The 17,665-nt window shown below is 38.5% G+C and overlaps 2 protein-coding genes, 1 long non-coding RNA gene and 1 pseudogene across 4 annotated transcripts; 2 read left to right on the forward strand and 2 right to left on the reverse strand.

The window, feature by feature from the left end:
- Positions 1-362: 362 nt before the first annotated feature.
- LOC122649562 (phospholipase D Y-like) lies at positions 363-9,372 on the reverse strand. The gene is made up of 7 exons (XM_043842760.1): positions 9,186-9,372; positions 8,841-9,045; positions 4,472-4,673; positions 3,895-4,088; positions 3,395-3,548; positions 2,909-3,073; positions 363-997 (listed from the first exon to the last, which is right to left on the reverse strand). The coding sequence occupies exons 1-7, from the start codon at positions 9,370-9,372 to the stop codon at positions 536-538; spliced, it is 1,569 nt and encodes a 522-aa protein (XP_043698695.1). The 3' UTR covers positions 363-535.
- LOC122653323 lies at positions 6,349-6,414 on the forward strand (annotated as a pseudogene).
- Positions 9,373-11,198: 1,826 nt separating the features above from the next.
- On the forward strand, positions 11,199-13,614 carry LOC122651982 (photosynthetic NDH subunit of subcomplex B 1, chloroplastic). 2 transcript variants are annotated; one of them, XM_043845592.1, is made up of 6 exons: positions 11,199-11,852; positions 12,092-12,282; positions 12,377-12,634; positions 12,735-12,855; positions 13,034-13,119; positions 13,409-13,614. In XM_043845592.1, the coding sequence occupies exons 1-6, from the start codon at positions 11,271-11,273 to the stop codon at positions 13,572-13,574; spliced, it is 1,404 nt and encodes a 467-aa protein (XP_043701527.1). In that variant the 5' UTR covers positions 11,199-11,270; the 3' UTR covers positions 13,575-13,614. The 2 variants fall into 2 exon arrangements, with proteins under 2 accessions (XP_043701527.1, XP_043701528.1); XM_043845593.1 differs by having other exon boundaries at positions 11,201-11,852; positions 12,750-12,855.
- On the reverse strand, positions 12,769-13,095 carry LOC122651983. Its single transcript, XR_006331540.1, has 2 exons — positions 12,963-13,095; positions 12,769-12,897 (listed from the first exon to the last, which is right to left on the reverse strand). It is a non-coding gene; the product is annotated as an uncharacterized LOC122651983 (long non-coding RNA).
- Positions 13,615-17,665: the final 4,051 nt, after the last annotated feature.

Below are 17,665 nucleotides of genomic sequence, written 5' to 3' on the forward strand. Positions count from 1 at the left end.
TTGGTTAATTATATTGTCATGGATTTAATGTAAAGTAGCTATTATGTCCTTGAGAGCAAGTAAATGACAGAATAGCCACTTTGTAACAATAAAGAGAATGTTATAAAGGGATTTGGTTAGTATTTACAGGGTAGCCGGCCACTGATTGTTGAGACGGCAGATTTTATTAGGGCTAGAAGTAGTCGATATACTAATCGTCATATGCATCACATATTGGTGCTATCTTTCCATATGTATACCCCAAGAGGAATGCCTACCAATCAAATACAAGATGTGCATATAGAGATGCCTAAATTTATTTTATTACGATCGTGTGCTGTGAGTACCTTGTATTGTCAAATTTATATCCCCCCTTTAACAAAAAATAAAATAAAATGAATTCCAAGTTACTAGAGATAACAAAAGTACATGTAATCAGTCAGGTTATGATGCTCAATTCGATGCCTATCTTAAAACCTCTATGGCTGGAAAGACATTTGCAGCCATTTGCTGTAAAAAATTCTCTCGTTGCTAGCTTAGATGACTCCTCAAGAGTTTATTGGCTTGAATAAACCATGGGTCCATCTAATGGTTCAACTGGAACTGTGTAAGGGGAGTTCCAATCTGCATCAAAAATTTCCTGAAGCTGTGAGACTATGGCAAGATTGTATGTCCCAAAGCTCACACCTGCTGTCGTATAGAAGTAATCCCAAACAAGATTGCTGGTTCCAATGTGTGCCCTCACATCACTGACTGCATATTTTCCATGGTTCACCCTTGAGTAACCAGGATAACTGTTGCCTGTGCTGGTACCATTAATTGTGGCGGCTCCAGTCCTATTGAAACCTGGCACCATGTAGTACTTGATCTCTACTTTACCCGCACATTTGTTGTACTTCGAAGATGCACAGAGGGCATTGGAGTACAGAAGGGACTTTAGATACTGATCTGTGTTGGGGATAATATGCGTCCAATATGCCACTAGTATCTTGACAGTTGCATGCTTGGAGAAGATCACCTATTAATGAGGTAATATTTTAGAAATGCATTTAGACGCAAAATAAATTTCATACCTATGAGAAATACAGTAATCCATGCTGTAAAAAGTGATAAAAATAAGTAAATAGTATCGTCCCTTAATCATAGAGATTGGTTGTGGCTTATGCATGATTGAGATAATGTAATGCTTGTTTAAGACCTTGATTACTAAACAAGCATGGTGAGTAATCCCAGAAAACTCCACAAATGTTTACCAGATGCTGAGGGGCAACAGCACCCTTTCATTGTGGATATCATGCATTTAGGCCTTCATTGCAAATTTCCCCAGTTTGAACAGTGCACCATGGATTAAGTGCGATTCAGGATCAGTTGAACAGGTCCAACTAGAGTTTTTTGGACTCAGATCCAGTGGCGAAGACCATGCTGCTGCAGAGAAGCTCAAGTGGGCTAGATTTCAATGCTTTAATACTTACCCTTTCACAAGCTTCAGTGTGATACAATCGTAAGTTGAGTAGTTGTATCTCAAAAATAGGTGTTGGGAATAATCCCACCTCAGAAAACTATGGGACCTTCGATGCATTCATATAAAAGTTGGGCCTCTCCACCTAAAAGCTTAGCTTTTGGGTTGGACACCAACATGATATCAGAACCATCAGGCCTATTATGTTGATAATATACTTGTGTATGGTCATGTAAAAGAGAAGCTATAAATGCCACATGTATTACCGCCCAAAAGAGGGGCAACACGTGAGGGAGAGTGTTGGTAACAATCCCACATTGGAGAACTTTGGGACCTTGGATGTCTTCATATACCAATTGGGCCTCCCCAGTCTCCACCTAATAGCTTAAGCTTTTGAGTTGGACACCTCAACAATAGGTAATCCAGTATCTTATCAAAAGTGATAGGCAACCTCACATTGGTCTGTTTGATGCTTATTGAAGAGCACCTTCTATTCTTGTGTCTTTTTGTATGTTAGATAACATTACATTATGTAAGTGACAAGGTGAGTCGATAAGTTAAATTAAGGGTAAAAACACAAATAGATGTGTTTGTGTATTAGGAATGTAAGTTAGCACAGCAAGCTAAAGGATACAATTGATAACAAATTTAAGATAAAAAGAAACATCCAAGTAGGACTATGTTGAGCTAGCTTATAGGCAAAAGGCACACAGCAGCGTAAAAAAGAGTCTCTAGCTCTGTCCACACATGTGCCTGACACAACACATGTGGACAGACAAGAAATCTACAAGGAGTAGCAGACAAATCATAGATGGAACAGATTGTCTCCATATAAACATGGATTGTTTCTTGAATTAGTAGAACGGACCTCAAAAATAAGCTTAAGAAAAAATGAATGAATGGGCCCTATTCCACATGTGCATTTGGGTCACAAGGCTGTTATAGGGAGTAGCATGATGGTACACAATAATGACAACAAAAATTCATCGAGCCTTATACCAACTATTTGGGGTTGGTTTAAAAAATCCTACCCTTTCACTCCACTCTATGAAGCATTATGGTATATTCGTATTGTCAAAGCAAACAACTTTCTATGTTGTTACTATAGGTTTCAGATGCCATAACAACAGAGCAGACCTAAACTATCTCACTTATAAGGGAACCTCTAGACTAACCATGTTTTTATAGTGTGCTTGTCCATGTCACTGCAAAAGACACCATATATTTCACCTCACCATTTACTACCACTCTTAAAAGTTGCTTACTTTTCTTTTTCCACCAATTTATCAAGGGTGAAAAATGACTCTAGTTCTGTCATGTTGTGGAGGGTTATTGGGAAGTTATGCAGCTGTGTGTGAAATTTTCATCTATAAACAGAATTAAACAAGCTGTATCGTACAAACAGCAATGCAGCATATGAGAATTCTATGTTAAATATTGAAAACAAGAGAATGGGAAATTGTCTATTACCTCTGATATTGCAGATGAAAGGGATGCCCAATAAACAGTTTGCTTCAAGTATTGAGATTGACCAAGCCAGTCCATGGTATTAATTCTAACAGTTGCCCCAGTCCCCACAGATTTTATTGTGTCTACCCATGCCTGTTCATCTGCTTGGTACTTACCAAATGACAGCTGCAAAAATAAAAATAAGGAGAATTGTTTCTTATTTATCTTTGAAGAGTCATTTCTTAGGACCTTTTGGAAAGGGTAATTTCCAGAATTTACTTTCTATATATTGTTATATCTTAAAATAATTCTGTCATTTGTGAAAATCGAAGGGCATAAAGACATAATATAACATGTTGAGAAACTTCTAAGGCTGCAAAGTGCATAAAACAATGGATGTGGGATCCATAATTTGAATCTTATTTCATTTTTTTTATTAGTTCAACATGTGAGTTTAGAACCTGAAAAGCATGGAAACAACCAAAATTGTGCGAGTTGGTGCGTTACCTCTGGAGGAGCAAAAGATAGGTAGCTGGACTCATGCTTTGAGGTTTGATTATTGTATCCAGGAGTGTTGATTGGAGTACGAAACATGGAGGGGTCTGACAGGATTGGGTAGCCAACTACATGGGGAACCTCCACATAATGAAGAAGAGGTGATCTGTCAACCAAAAACAGGATAATGAATTCCCAATGTTCTATATTTCAAGAACAGTTCTTCTAATTCACATGGCCAGTTAGCTGGCACAATTCCATTATCTAACTGCAGCAGATCTGTCATACCCTTTATGGGTGAAATGCTTTTACACTGTTTTAAGGGTAAAGAATAACCCGGAAGAGTGAGAGACAAATCCAATATGGACACCACAAAGGGTTCTCAATAGTACAATACTGTAACCAATCTTTAGCAATGACAGAGAGCTTTTCATAACTTCATATATATGTGTATTGGGGGGATTAAATAGATTATGTTGCTCATTGCCCAGAGTCGACTTCAACTGAAATACCTGCATCTCTCTTCAAAATGGACAAAATGTGACCAACAAGGAACTTTTCTTTCAGCCTGCCACTCTTGATCCCATACTGTTTTTGTGTAAGCTGAAGAATTCAGAGATGAAAGTTTCCGTAGGTTGTTGAAGTAGATCTCCACCTTCTTTGCTATCATTGGACAACCAACAAGATAAACTCCCGCTTCTTTCACCTATCAATGATAGAAGTATTAAATGTGGCATAATGAAGTGTCAGGCGCATTTTGATTACCTAGTTGCTGATTGGAAGTAACATTATGGGACATTAAATCTGGTCCTAAAGGAACATTGCTTCCTCTTCATTTCATGAACATACACTATAACTATAATAGAGGCCAAAATCATATATAAGTTAAAAATTTATAAATTTATATTCACTGACAAGATATGAAACTAACATCTCTTAATCAGTGACAAATGAGTTGTCTCAAAAAATGAATTACAAATACTGTCAACTACTAAGTAGGTGGTGTATCTCGAGATATATTAACTAAACACACATAGAGTCACAATGTGAGCTCATTCTTTTCTATTAAACAAATGTGTATTTGAATACCTGAGTGAGAGATTTCCAGTCATTGTTTGCAGATCCAATGTAGACGTCTTTACTATCTGATATCCAGACTTTTGTATGAACAATACCAGATCCCCACCAGTCACTAAGCAATAAGGTAATATTCTCAACATTTGATCTCCCTGAAGCAAGGTTTGATGATTCACTGGTATAATCAGGATAGACTCCAGAATGCTGTAAGATCCTAAGACAAATTCAAATCCACAATAAAGATTAGAAATGAGCTTAACAGTGTTTACCGGGAGGTATTACTTAATGAACGCAGGGGGTGGGGGGATGAAAAAACCCTGTAATTGAGAGAAAAAAGAAATGGTCATCCTCACGGATTTTGCATGCATAAGAAGGAAGATGAGTCCCATATCTAACCAAGTCCCTGAACTATAATAAGCCAACAGGAATCAACAAAACTCATTATATTGGACTTCTCAAATTTTTGCAAGTGAGGGAATAAATTAAGTCATGGATAGACCATATGCAGGAACGATGCTGTAGACAGTGAGAAGGAAGCAGGCAGATTATGTTTTCAAAGGAATTTTTTTTTTGGAGGGGGGGGGGGGCATTTGTTAGAAATTTAATTTTCATAGACGCATCTGAAACAGATATATCGATGGAAATTGTGCTAGCAACCCAATTGAACACCTTTCACGCAGCATTCTGTACAGTTTGGTTTCAATGAGTAACAAATGCTTAATTGCTAATAAAAATAGGTAATCGTACAGCCTCTAAAGAGGAAATTGACTAATTCATCTCCAAAACAGAATAAAAAAAGACCATAACCAATATTCATGTTAATAAAAGGTTTCTATTCAAATCCTTATACACTAACCAAAACTAGTCACCTCACTAGTTTGAATACTCATCTCATTCCCGGACATCAGTACATTAATATGGATACTCAATCTTAGTATGAAAGTAATTGATATTTAACTTTTCCACTGTTAGATACCACAATGAGAAACCACCATCTACTTCAATTAGGCTTCTCCTGAACTGTACTGGATTGACATCTCTTTTGACAGATACACACAATAAGAGTGCGTTTGGTAACGTTCAGAACAGTATTCTGAACAGTTCTTTTGTTCAAAAAGAACAAAAAAACATGAAAAAGTGTTTGGCTTTGCGGTTCGTTTTTTCGTTCTTTTAGAACGAACCGGAGGTCTTGAGCACCAAAAGAACAAAGAACGATCGATTGCGCGATCCACGAGCAAAACCTGTGAGCAAGCCTTGAAGACAAAAAAAAAAGAAAAAGGAAGAGACATCTGGGGAAGGAAGAGCAGGCGAAACTTGCAGGTCGATACTCTCTCTCTCTCTCGCTCTCTATCCCTCTCTCTCTCGCTTCCTCTCTCTGCTCTCTCTAGCTCTCACTCTCTCTGTCTCGTTCTCTCTCTCTCTCTCTCGCTCTCTCGCTCTCTCTGTTTCTCTCTCTCTCGGTCGTTTGTTGGGACGAAGATCTGATTAGGGCTCTATCGATTTTTCTCCCTTGTGTCTCAGGATTTGGAGCAACATCCCTAACATTTGAAGGTTTCTGCTACAGTGGTCCTCTCTAGCACGATCCCCTCTGCAACTGAAGTTGACAACAAGAAGGTGACTCTCTCTCTCTCTAATTAGGTTATCATTCTTGTGACTTTCGTTTCTGGTCTGTGTGGTTCCCAATTGGGTTTTCGATTTAGTTTTTCAGGATTAGGTTTTCCAAGAGGCATTTTGATCCGCTCGATTTTAGAAAATCTCGTCTTTGTTCTTCGTTTTTCTTTCCGATTTTTTCCTGTAATGTTTTTCATGCGTTGATGTATGATTTATGGTGTAATGTTTGAAATTTGTGATTGCTGGCCGATTTTTTCCTGAAATCTGTAATGTTTTTCAGAAGTTTACTGGCCGATTGTTGTGAGATTTTCATCTCTGTCAACAGATCTGCTTACCGAACTTCTTCTCCATTTTTTTTTTATAGGTACTTCTTCTCCATTTCCGTTGTGTGTTATGCATTTTTTTCTCCATCTCTTCCGATTTATCAACACATTGCACTTGGTTTCTCTTTTTTCCCTTTTATTACATCTGCACAAGGTCTGTCTTGGGTTGTTATTCAACTTACAGACATGATCCCTTCTTTTCTCTCTTTTTTTTTTTTGGTAGAACCCTTCTTTTCTCTTAGTTGTCTGGTTGTTTGTGCCATTAATTATGTTGGGCCTACAAATCATAGGCATAATTTGGGATCTTTTTCTATCCCTGCTTCAATAAACTAATCCCAGGGAAATAAGAGGAATGAGTAATCATCATCTTTTTCTATCCCTGCTTCAATAAACTAATCCTAGGGAAATAAGAGGAATGAGTAATCATCTTCCAGCTTAAGAAGCTCTATTGTAACGGTGGTTATGTGAAATAAATGGTTTTTTTTCATGGAATCTTTGGAAATTCGACTATGACACGAGCATATTATGTCAGCATGAAGAGGAACTGGGTTGAACTACTTGTATGGACATAGTTGTACTGCACATGAAAAAGACCCAGGTCTCACCTCATCCTGAAAGGCATACTCAATCCCAACAGATGAACCAAACCTTCTCAATCGGAAATATTTTTTTAACATATCTAGGACAGTTCTTTTTACTGCAAATATATATATACCATCCCTTGAAGGTCATAAAACTATTGGGAAAAGGTTTTCCCGATCTCTGCTATAGGATAAACTAGCAGTTGTCTGTGTATCTTCCCACTGCCTTCCATTGTAATGTAATATGTTTTTTCATATGGCGCTTGTTAACCTTCTCCCAAAACCATTTACATGCATGTGTAGCTCTGAATTTTGCAGCTCTCTTTCAATAGATAAACCAAAAGAAAAGCAATAAAATCAAAGCAAACACAAAGCCAGATATTGTTTTGTCATCTGTAATCAAAGCAAACACAAAGCCAGAATAGTAGCTTTAAGATAGATTCTTTGCAGTCGTCATCTTCATGTGAAATCTGCCTACACCAGAATACTGTAGACAAATCAAGATGTTTCCAGAATCAGTCTCCTATTGTTTCCTGCATTATTCCACAACTAGGAAATTGTGATTTCATGCTGACCATTATATATGTTCCTTCTTTCTTTCTTTCCCCCCCCCCTCCCCTTTTTTTTTGTTTACTTTCAGTATCGTCTCTAGCTTAATAAAATTTGTTTGAGTCTGGAGTATCAATGAAGAATGTTTGAAAAATCATATTTCTGTTGATAGACAGTAGGAGCAGAATTTTTAAAACTAAATATGCTGGATGGAACATTTGAACCAAAAGCTAGCTTCCAGAAGATGAGGTTAGCACAAGGTAGCTGTGAAAAAACGGATTGAACAATACAAGGTAGCAAACTTGTGTTAAGTATCTAACTAATGTGGTTGAATCTAATAAACTAGGCATAGTGAGCCTAAGTTTTTTTGTTTGTACTAATTGCCTTTTCTTTGAAAAACAAAAAATTTCTTTACTTCTCATGTCCAAAATAGCCAAGTGCTTCAGTTAGTTAAGATCATTCAGTCTATGGAATCTCCTGGCTTTCTAGAATTCAAAAGAATGGAGAATATAATTTGGTTTAATCTGTTGTGTTAATTCATTGACAACTTGATGGGCCTTTAGCTCAAATTGGTAGAGCACTTGGAACATGAGCATGTTCCAAGAGGATGGTGGTTCGAGTCCACCAAGGCCCTCTTTATTCAACTGTTCATAGCATAGTTAGTTATGCCACTAATCCACTCAAGAACCTAATTTTAATGGCATCTTTGAAATTTGGCATCTTTTTATACTTACTTTGGTTATGTTAATGAGATATTTTAATTTTATGCTAAGATTGGTAAGAGAAAATGATTTTACAAGTCTTTTTTTGGTATAATTGACAAAGAAATGACATTATTATAATTAATATCAAATAGAAAAGAACAGATTTTACCAAACATCATTTTCGTTCTGAACAGCGTTCTTGAGAACGTTACCAAACAGTCATTTTTGACCTCAGAACGCCGTTCTAGACCAAGAACATAAAAGAACGTTTCTAGTCAAGAACGAGCGTTCTTTGTTCAGACCGTTACCAAACGCAGCCTAAGTCTCTATCTTCCTTCATTCACCAAAAAAACAATAAAAAAGGAAGAAAAGAAAAGAAAAGCGAAAAGTAAAATCTCTAAAATGAGTCTAATTGGAGCAAATCACCTAATTGCATCATATCTGCAACTAACTTAAATACTTGATTATCCTATTCACTTGACAATGTTGAAATGCTCTTTTTTTACATCAGTCTCATACCTAAACAGAAATTTTTAATGCCAAAGAAGCTACAATCAACTTTCCCAATCCAATCAATCAAAACTAAGAACAAAGAAAGAGATAGGTTAATTACCTGACATTGACATTGCGATCAGCGGCATTTTCGATGGACTTATAAACTTGGAAGCCTTCGTTAGCACCGAACCTCTCCAAATCCTCTTTAGAGAATCCATAATCTCCCGACCGAGTATCTTCCGGTTGTGCTATAAGCTGCCAGTACTGCGCGATTATGTCCAAATTCTGGGTAGAGTTTCCAGCCAACCACCGCAAAACGTCGGCTAATGTTCAATCATGTTTGTTAAATTCCGGCGAACAGTAATTTAAATTAACTGAATCGATTAATCGACAATAGCGATAAAGAAGAGAAGAAAGAAAAAACGAAGATTTTAACAGTTGAAAATAGTTTAGGATTGATTACCAGTAGAAAGAACACCGGCGACACGAGGGAGGTCGGGCATGTCTGTTGGGATTGACTGAACAAGCCATGCTTTGCAAAGATGATCGGATTTAGAGAGGGATTGAAGAGGAAATAAGAAGAGACAGAGAATGAGTAGTAAAAGGAGAGAAAGTAGAGAAGCCGTGGAGGCCGTGCTCATCTTCTTCATCTCGGGGCTCGTTGACTCTATTTCCTTGTAGTGCAGATTCTTAATCAGGTTTTAGATGGTTTTATTAAAGGTTTGAAGATTGATCCAAACTGAGAATCGAAAAAGGTCAAAGCTTCGAAATTAGGACTGAAGTCGAAATGGCGGTAAGTGAAGATACACGTCAGCATTTCCGAACTCTGAAAATATGTGAAGAAAGATCTTACGTAACCTTATTCAGAATATCCGGATTCGGTAGGGAAGATTTTGCGCTTTTTTAATCTCCATTACTCCAGAAGTCCAGTGTACAAAGGTTCCAACCAGCGTTGGAGGTTGGACCAGGTTTGTTGAAAACCTAGGCCCAACCCAGTCTAATGTTGGGCTGGGATATCTCAGCGCAGGCTCAGCCGACCGGGCTTATAGTGAGCCGGGGTTGGCCTTATTATTGTTATTTTCATATTAAACAAAAATGCATATATTTAATGGTGAAAGTTTTTATACATATGATTGTATATGAACACAGTCTAGACTTCGGTTGTTGATGGTAATAGTCGATTCTCGTATGCCTAATTCGATGGAAGTGTTACCTGTCATATAGACACATGGGGATGGGTGAAATGACCACCGCACCTTACCCCATGTGTCTGGATGTCGGTTGCGCCTTCGTGCGCTCCCGGACAGAGAACAATGCCCTAATAGTATAATACATATTGGGAAGAAAACACTACCTGGGCGTGTGCGGTATTTTGCCCCTGTGTCAAGACACAGGGGTGACTGCAACACCCCTAGAAATTTCGCCTTTCCATGGGGGTGCGGCGATCATTTTGCCAACCCCTGTGTCTAAGGCTAGACGTAGGGATCACGCATCACACGTGCGCTTGTAGCATTCTTTTATCTCATACATATATTTACATATAATTTGTCTGAAAAAGTATCTCCGATCCAACAGAGGAGGATTCTCTCTTTCTCTCATGAACTGACCTCTCTATCCCCTATTTACAAATCCATTACGTCGCACTTTATTGGTGGGCTCCCCTATGAGTAAAGAATCTTTCCTCTCTCATAATACATTCTATATATTATAGGAAAAGGTTCTCTAAGCCCAATAGAACCGAATCTATATGTCTCTCATCCTCACATGAAATGACCTTGTTGCCCTTATTGCTGATATTGTTTTGGTGAATTGCTTGCTTAGATAACCATCTCCCATATATTATATATAAATAGAATAGTGTCGGACCAAGCTCAAATCAAGGCCTTCACCGGTTGTTCTAGCCATAGTTGATTCCTCATTGAGTCAGCAATGTAAGCCCCATTGGTGGGCCCCACTATCTTACTTTGTGGTGTAGTAAACACCCTGTTGTTCAACTTATTCATATTCCTTGGAAACTAACAGCCTTCTTTGATTCTTGGCCTAAAAAATCCCAACCCTAGCCCAAAAAGTTACAGATTTTGAAACCTTTTGTATCTTTTTCCAAATTCTAATTTATTTAGGGATTTCGATCTATATTGGCCGATGGTGGAAGCCGATCCCCCTATGTTGAACCTTGGATCAAGCATACAAATAGAGACTTCTCTTTTCATTTATTTTTGGAGTCTGCGTGGGATGCAGGGGCCATGCCCAGACACATGGGGGTAAAATTGACAGGCACACCCCCATTAATAGCGGAAATTCCACCCGAGTACTTCTACTGTTTTTGACATGTGAAGCTTTTGAATAGAGTATAGATTTTCATCCTCTAATGGGTAATGCTGGTACAACTTCTCTGTTTGTTTATACGGAAAAAATGAGGCCGGAATTAGAGCAAAGTACTTATCCAACCCTCTTCCACACATTCAAAATCCAACGTCCTTTTTCTCCCAACTAAATTTGCAAACAAGAAAACCAATTAGCAGAGAGAAGGAATCAAAATATCCATTTCATGGCAACTACGACGACTCTGTTGCCCAAATCCATCTCACCTTTCCTTACAAACCCAACTTCAATTCCATCTACAAACCACACTAAGCTCTCCTTTAACCCACCGGACAATACTTACTGTTGTAGAAGAAGATCAATTGCAGCAAATGCCAAGAAAAAAAACCCATGGCTCGACCCTTTCGATTATGGAGATGACCCTGAAATGGAATACGGCTCACTGTTCACTGATGGTAAGCAAGAAGAAGACACAAGACCACCGGATAACCCTGATAACCCTTATGGATTTCTCAAGTTCCCAACTGGGTTCAATGTTGAAATTGCTTCACTGGGATTGAAGATAAGAGGAGATGTCAGAAGATGTTGCTGCATAGTATCCGGTGGTGTTTATGAAAATTTGCTCTTCTTTCCTGCAATTCAACTGATCAAGGACAGGTACCCTGGTGTTCAAGTTGATGTGATTGCATCACCAAGAGGGAAGCAGACATATGAGTTAAATAAGAATGTGCGATGGGCAGATGCATACGATCCCGACGATGATTTCCCTGAGCCTGCAGAGTATACAGACATGATCGGAGTTCTAAAGGTTATTTCTACACCACATTCTGAATATTTTGCTCAATTTGCCCCAATTCTTTGGAACCCAACAGATCTATATATTCAATTAGTCAGCTCGCTCTTTAAATCAGATTTTACACTGTGAGTTTGATTAATTTACACGTGAAAGGTTCCAGTTTCTGATTTTTTACAGACATAGTACTATATCTAAGATCTCTCTCTTCCTCAGATGGATCTTAATGAAGGTGGGCTTGCACTTATTGACAGGGTAGGTACTATGACATGGTCTTATCAACCAAATTGGCAGGATTTGGGCATGCAGCATTCATGTTTATGACATCAGCCCGGGATAAAGTTAGCTACATCTATCCAAATGTGAATGCAGCTGGAGCAGGGCTAATGTTGACAGAAACATTTAAACCAGAAGGAATGAACTTATCTGAGAGTGGATTTAACATGTAAGTTGGAGATAATTGTTACACTGTAGCAGGCTGAATTTTACTTTGTCAGATTTGTTTCTGAAATAGGGGAATGTGGATTACTTCAATGTAGGTATCATCAGATGCTTGATTGGTTGGGAAGACCGGGGCGTGGTGTACCAAGGCAACCAGTTCCTCCTTTGAGAGTTTCGATCTCGAGGAAGCTCAAGGATTTTGTGGAGGATACATATAAGAAATCTGGTGCAGTGAAGGGGAAGTATATTGTAATACATGGGATACAGTCTGATTCAAAGGCTTCAATGCAATCTAGGGGGGACACTGATAGCTTGCTACCCATCCAAGTATGGGCTGAAATAGCTAAGGCCATAAGGTATTTTGATTTGTAGCATGTAGTGAAGCTACAACATATACTTAGTGAATATAAATGCATTATCACCTTACATTATTAAATTTTCTTCTTTTCACCCCCAATATATTGGGGACAGGGGTGTAAGGCCAATTTTCGTAATTCCACATGAGAAAGAAAGGGAAGATGTAGAGGAAGTAGTTGAAGAAGATGCCAGTATTGTGTTCATAACTACCCCAGGACAGGTCTGCTGCCTTCTTTAATAAGAATTTTGATGCCAAAACAATCTCCGCTCTCAAGCATAGATAGAATCCAAACTTTGCTTTTCAGGGTTGTAAAATCTACAGAAAACATACATTAAAGTTAATGAATGAGTAGCTTCCAGTCAATACTAACATGCATTCCATTCTGCATTTGCATCAGTTAGCAGCTCTTATAAATGACTCAGTAGGAGTAATAGCCACCAACACTGCAGCTATCCAACTAGCAAATGCCCGTGATAAACCCAGGTAATGTTCCTCTGTAAAATTTCATTCAAGATATTCTCACTTAATACGTTTAGATTAAACACAAATTGGTCACTCAAACCAATGAATCCAACTAATTCTGATTCCTGTTAGTAACCAGAATGTAGGATTCAAATTATTTTTTTATCCTAAGTGACGGTGTCAAGAATGTCAACCCAATTCACTTGTATATGTGGCCGAGACCGAAATGACTTTTACAAGTCTGTTCATGGGGTTAACCCTCTTATTTTTTTATATATTATTCTGGTTTATGTTTGTGTTGTTTCTGCAGTATTGCATTATTTTCCTCAGAAGAGAAGGGAAGACTATTTGTTCCCAATGCCAAGGAGAAGAAATGCGTAATTGTTCCATCAAAAGCAGGAAAGCTAATAGATATTGACATTGAAGCTGTGAAAAATGCAATCCAGATTTTCAATGTATCCCCAGTTCTTGTCTAGAAGGAGAAAAGGAGTTAAATGTTTTTTTTTTTCCTGTCCATTTTCCTTCTACTGTACATCCAGAAATTTGTAACTATCTCCATATTGAAGTAAATGCCACTTTCTTTGGACAAGAACTAACATGTAGTCTAGGTCAGCTTTTACACAGAAGATACTTAAAAATGTCCACTTTATTACTATATTGATTTGATTCAGTGTTTTTTTTACCAAAAAAAGAAAGAAGAATTGATTCAGTAATTCAGTGGGAGCATTCAGATGTTAAGAAAAAAAGATGCATTCAGTTTTATTTTGTTGGGGGGGGGGGGGGGAGAATGGGTTGCTAAAACTTCTTTGTTCAACATGTGTGGTACGGTGTGGTTGCAAAACACATCAGCTAGACACAATATTATGCAGATTAGTTGCTGCACTAAAACATCAGGCAGATGGCTTCTACTCTCATTAAGTCACATGATCAATGAGAGTGACCATAGCTTCTTGCATTCCTTATGGCTATTTTTCTACTTACCACTTGACAGGTTAGTAAGTGCCCAAAACTTTATGGTTCCTCCCCCCCCCCCCCCCCAATGAGAGCCCATGGGTCACTAGGACGGCGTCCTAAGAGGGCTGCCAGGGGTGTGGGGTGTGCAAGGGGTAGGGGTGGGGGTTAGGACCCAAAGAGGGTGGCAGAGCAACTACCTCTCCGAATGTTGGGGGAGGACACGAACTTGAGACTGAGGCCAGCCTGCTATGAAAAGACAGGCCTTAAACCAACTGAGCAACTCAATTGTCTACACTTCATGGTTACATTGGCTTACATCACCCTTCATTAAGTGAAGAATTTCAGCTAAACATCATATAAAGTGCTAGAACTTTGATTTTAAATAATTTGGAATGCGCAATGAAAAGGGATACCTCTGCAAATCTAATAAGACAGAGTTGTCATAAGATAAAATGCATAAAACAATGAATAATGGCCTTCCCACTCGCTTTCCATGCTTAATTTTGGCCTTCATCTAAGTGATTCTAGAAGGGTCAAAGGTTTTATGGGAAAAGACCCAAATATATTTTTGTTGTGCTCAAATTTTGTGTTGTCTGTTCGGTAATTGTATTACAATTCCTTACAAATAATTGAAACAATACTAAGTGCAATAAATAGATTAAGCGGTGAACTAGGCTTGACCTTTGGCTGAAATGAGAAGACCAAAGCTTGAATTTGATGTAGAACCACACCCGCAACAACTTGAACAAGCTTGAGGTTGAGTCACACTTATGGTGCTGCCTTTAAGGTAATAGATGCCTCCTACTGCCAAGAAGTGTTCTACACCACTACCCCAAGATAAAACAACCTCCAACTAGAAGATGAAGCAGTCCTTCAGTCCTTGAAGGAGCCAAGAGCTTCAACACGCAACCCTCAACACACTTAGAAGAAAAGAGAGAGAGAGAGAGAATAATACTCTTATTGATTGCTAAGTATGGGCATGAACATGTATCCAAAGATGTCTCTTACAAAGCAATTGGTTGGGTTTATATAGGTCCAAGACCAATCCTTGCACTCCCTTGGAATTCTCAAGAATAACCATTCACTTATGACCAAATTGAAGAATAAGATTTATGGGCATGAATATGGACATGAATTGGAGGTTAATTCCAAATTCATGGTCATTCCCACTAAGGGTCATGAATGACCTTAAAATTCATTGGTCTCCACTAAGACCATAAAGGCCTTAAAACCCCATAAAATGGTCATTCTCCACTAAGGACCATAAATGCCTTAATACCCATAAAGGAGAGACATCACCTATGGCCATGAATTGAGAAATCAATCTCATTCAATATCCTTGACCCACCTTCCCACTCATGATAGTGACCATGAATAGACTTTAGGGTACCCATAGAATGTTACAACCTTTGGAATTACTTCTTTGATCACATGGGTCTCACACCATAACAAAGCAATCAAAATATTTTGAAACTTAAAATAAAATAAAATATATTTTAAATCTAACAATCCCCCGCAAGTTTCAAAATGACACGAGACACACATGCTGTGACTGAATTAGACACTATAGGACACATCGTTGTAGGTGTCTTCCGGACTTGAACCTACACTAGGTCTAATGAATCGCGCTACAGAGTAGAGGTGGAGTCAAACTCCTTGAACCTTTTCTCATTGGTGTAGCTGACCGTCCCATCAACCATAGCCCATAGGTCGACTCTTGCGCTACCCATCATAAAATCACTTTGGACTTTTGAACCGGCCATATCCCTTATCTTGAACTCGTGAATGTTTTAGAGAACTCGCCTATAAGTTTTCATCGACGACGGCCACACCCCTACATTCACTTAGGTTAGTCCCTAGTGTGCACCACAACTAACACCCCCCACATTTCTCGGGATTAGACTAATTAAGAGCTTTACCGCTCAACCTCTTTCGTGTGGTAGTACTACTTTCACCATCTACGACTTGGAATGAATATTTATACAAGTAGTAGTACAAAACCGGTCAACCAGTTGATTTCGTTTGTACCCTTGAACCTAATTCGGACATTTAGCATTTTCACATAGGTAGGGTGTCCATCACATGACCTATGGATTAGGTATTAACCCCATTCCCGTAGATGCACTACATAAGTTCTTGAGGACATAGGCTTTGTGAATATGTCGACTTGTTACTCGACTTCATATAATCGATAGCTATTATTCCTTCATCTATGTCTTTGTCTCACAAGGTTGTGTCCGAGGCGTATGTGCCTCCTCTTCCCATGTATATCCGGTTCTTGGCTAGATGTATAGCCGCTTGGTTATCACAATGTAGTGATACCGATGGCGCGGTTTTGCCACAATGGAATACCCGCCATTAAATTTCTAAGTCATTAACTTCTGCCTTTTCCAAGGCTATGAACTCAGCTTCCATGGTAGAGCATGTCCCACAAGATTGCTTTGTGGACTTCCATGAGATTGCACCTTTGCTAGTGTAAACATATATCCACTAGTAGCTAAGGACTCGTTTGTATCCAAAATCCAATTTGCATCACAATACCCTTCCAAAACATTGGTTTACCACTGTAGTGTAAACTATAGTTTATAGTGCCTTTTAGGTACCTTAATAACCTATCAACCGCGCTCCAATGTTCCTTATTTGGATTGTGAGTATGTTGACTCAACTTTCCTACCGCAAGGGCAATATCCGGACGCAGCGTACAATTCATTAAATATGTGACCGAACCAATAATTTGAGCATATCTTTTTTGATTCACTTTGGTTCATCTAGGTTCCTTTTCAAGTGACACCCCATATCAAAAGGTGTTTTAACCTTTGAAACTTCATGGTACCCATACTTTTTAAGTATGTTTTCGCATATCGGGCTTGGGATAATGAAATATGATTTCCTTGCTTGGTGATTTTGATCCCAAGGATCATATCAACCTCTCCTAAGTCTTTTGTGTCGAAACTAGACATCAAAAGTTTCTTAGTTTGATTAACCATTTTCAAGTTTGTTCCCATTATGAGCATATCATCTACATATAGTAGTATAAATACACCCCTACCACCATGAAACCTGCTATATAAGCATCTTTGTCGTCGTTTACAATGAATCCATTTGAAATTAGAACCTTGTCCAATTTTTCATGCCATTGCTTGTGCTTGCTTCAATCCATATAAGGATTTCGAAGGTTGCAAACCTTTCGCTCTTGGCCAATTACAACACATCCTTCAGTTGCTTTATGTAAATTTCCTCCTCTAAGTCCCCATTAAGAAATGCCATTTTCACATCCATTTGATGGATGACCAGGTTATATATTAGCGTCATTGCCAACATAACCCTTATCGTGGCAATTCTAGACACCGGGGCAAATGTGTCAAAGTAATTAATATTAGGCTTTTGCCTAAAACCTTTGACAACAAGTCCGGCCTTGAAAGCGATCAAGTGACCCATCACTTTTTAATTTCTTTTGAAATATCCACTTGGTTTCCAAAGTTTTGGATCCGAATGGTAAATCCACCAATTCCCAAGTGTTATTCGCCAAGATTGAATCTAGTTCACTATTGATTGCCTCTTTCCAAAAGACGACATCCAGTGATGTAATAGCCTCTTTGTATGTAAGAGGATC

This window comes from Telopea speciosissima, chromosome 2, assembly GCF_018873765.1.
Source record: "Telopea speciosissima isolate NSW1024214 ecotype Mountain lineage chromosome 2, Tspe_v1, whole genome shotgun sequence".
Taxonomy (NCBI): domain Eukaryota; kingdom Viridiplantae; phylum Streptophyta; class Magnoliopsida; order Proteales; family Proteaceae; genus Telopea; species Telopea speciosissima.

What these genes read in the sequence shown, in the direction of transcription:
- LOC122649562 (XM_043842760.1), bottom strand. Translation starts at nt 9,372, where the DNA reads ATGAAGAAGATGAGCACGGCCTCCACGGCTTCTCTACTTTCTCTCCTT. An exon ending in GATCGCAATGTCAATGTCAG is followed by an intron (nt 4,674 to 8,840) that starts GTAATTAACCTA and finishes AATTTGTCTTAG; the next exon opens with GATCTTACAGCATTCTGGAG. An exon ending in CATTTTGAAGAGAGATGCAG is followed by an intron (nt 3,549 to 3,894) that starts GTATTTCAGTTG and finishes TTTGGTTGACAG; the next exon opens with ATCACCTCTTCTTCATTATG.
- LOC122651982 (XM_043845592.1), top strand. Translation starts at nt 11,271, where the DNA reads ATGGCAACTACGACGACTCTGTTGCCCAAATCCATCTCACCTTTCCTT. An exon ending in GAAATAGCTAAGGCCATAAG is followed by an intron (nt 12,635 to 12,734) that starts GTATTTTGATTT and finishes TTTTCACCCCCA; the next exon opens with ATATATTGGGGACAGGGGTG. An exon ending in AATGCCCGTGATAAACCCAG is followed by an intron (nt 13,120 to 13,408) that starts GTAATGTTCCTC and finishes TTGTTTCTGCAG; the next exon opens with TATTGCATTATTTTCCTCAG.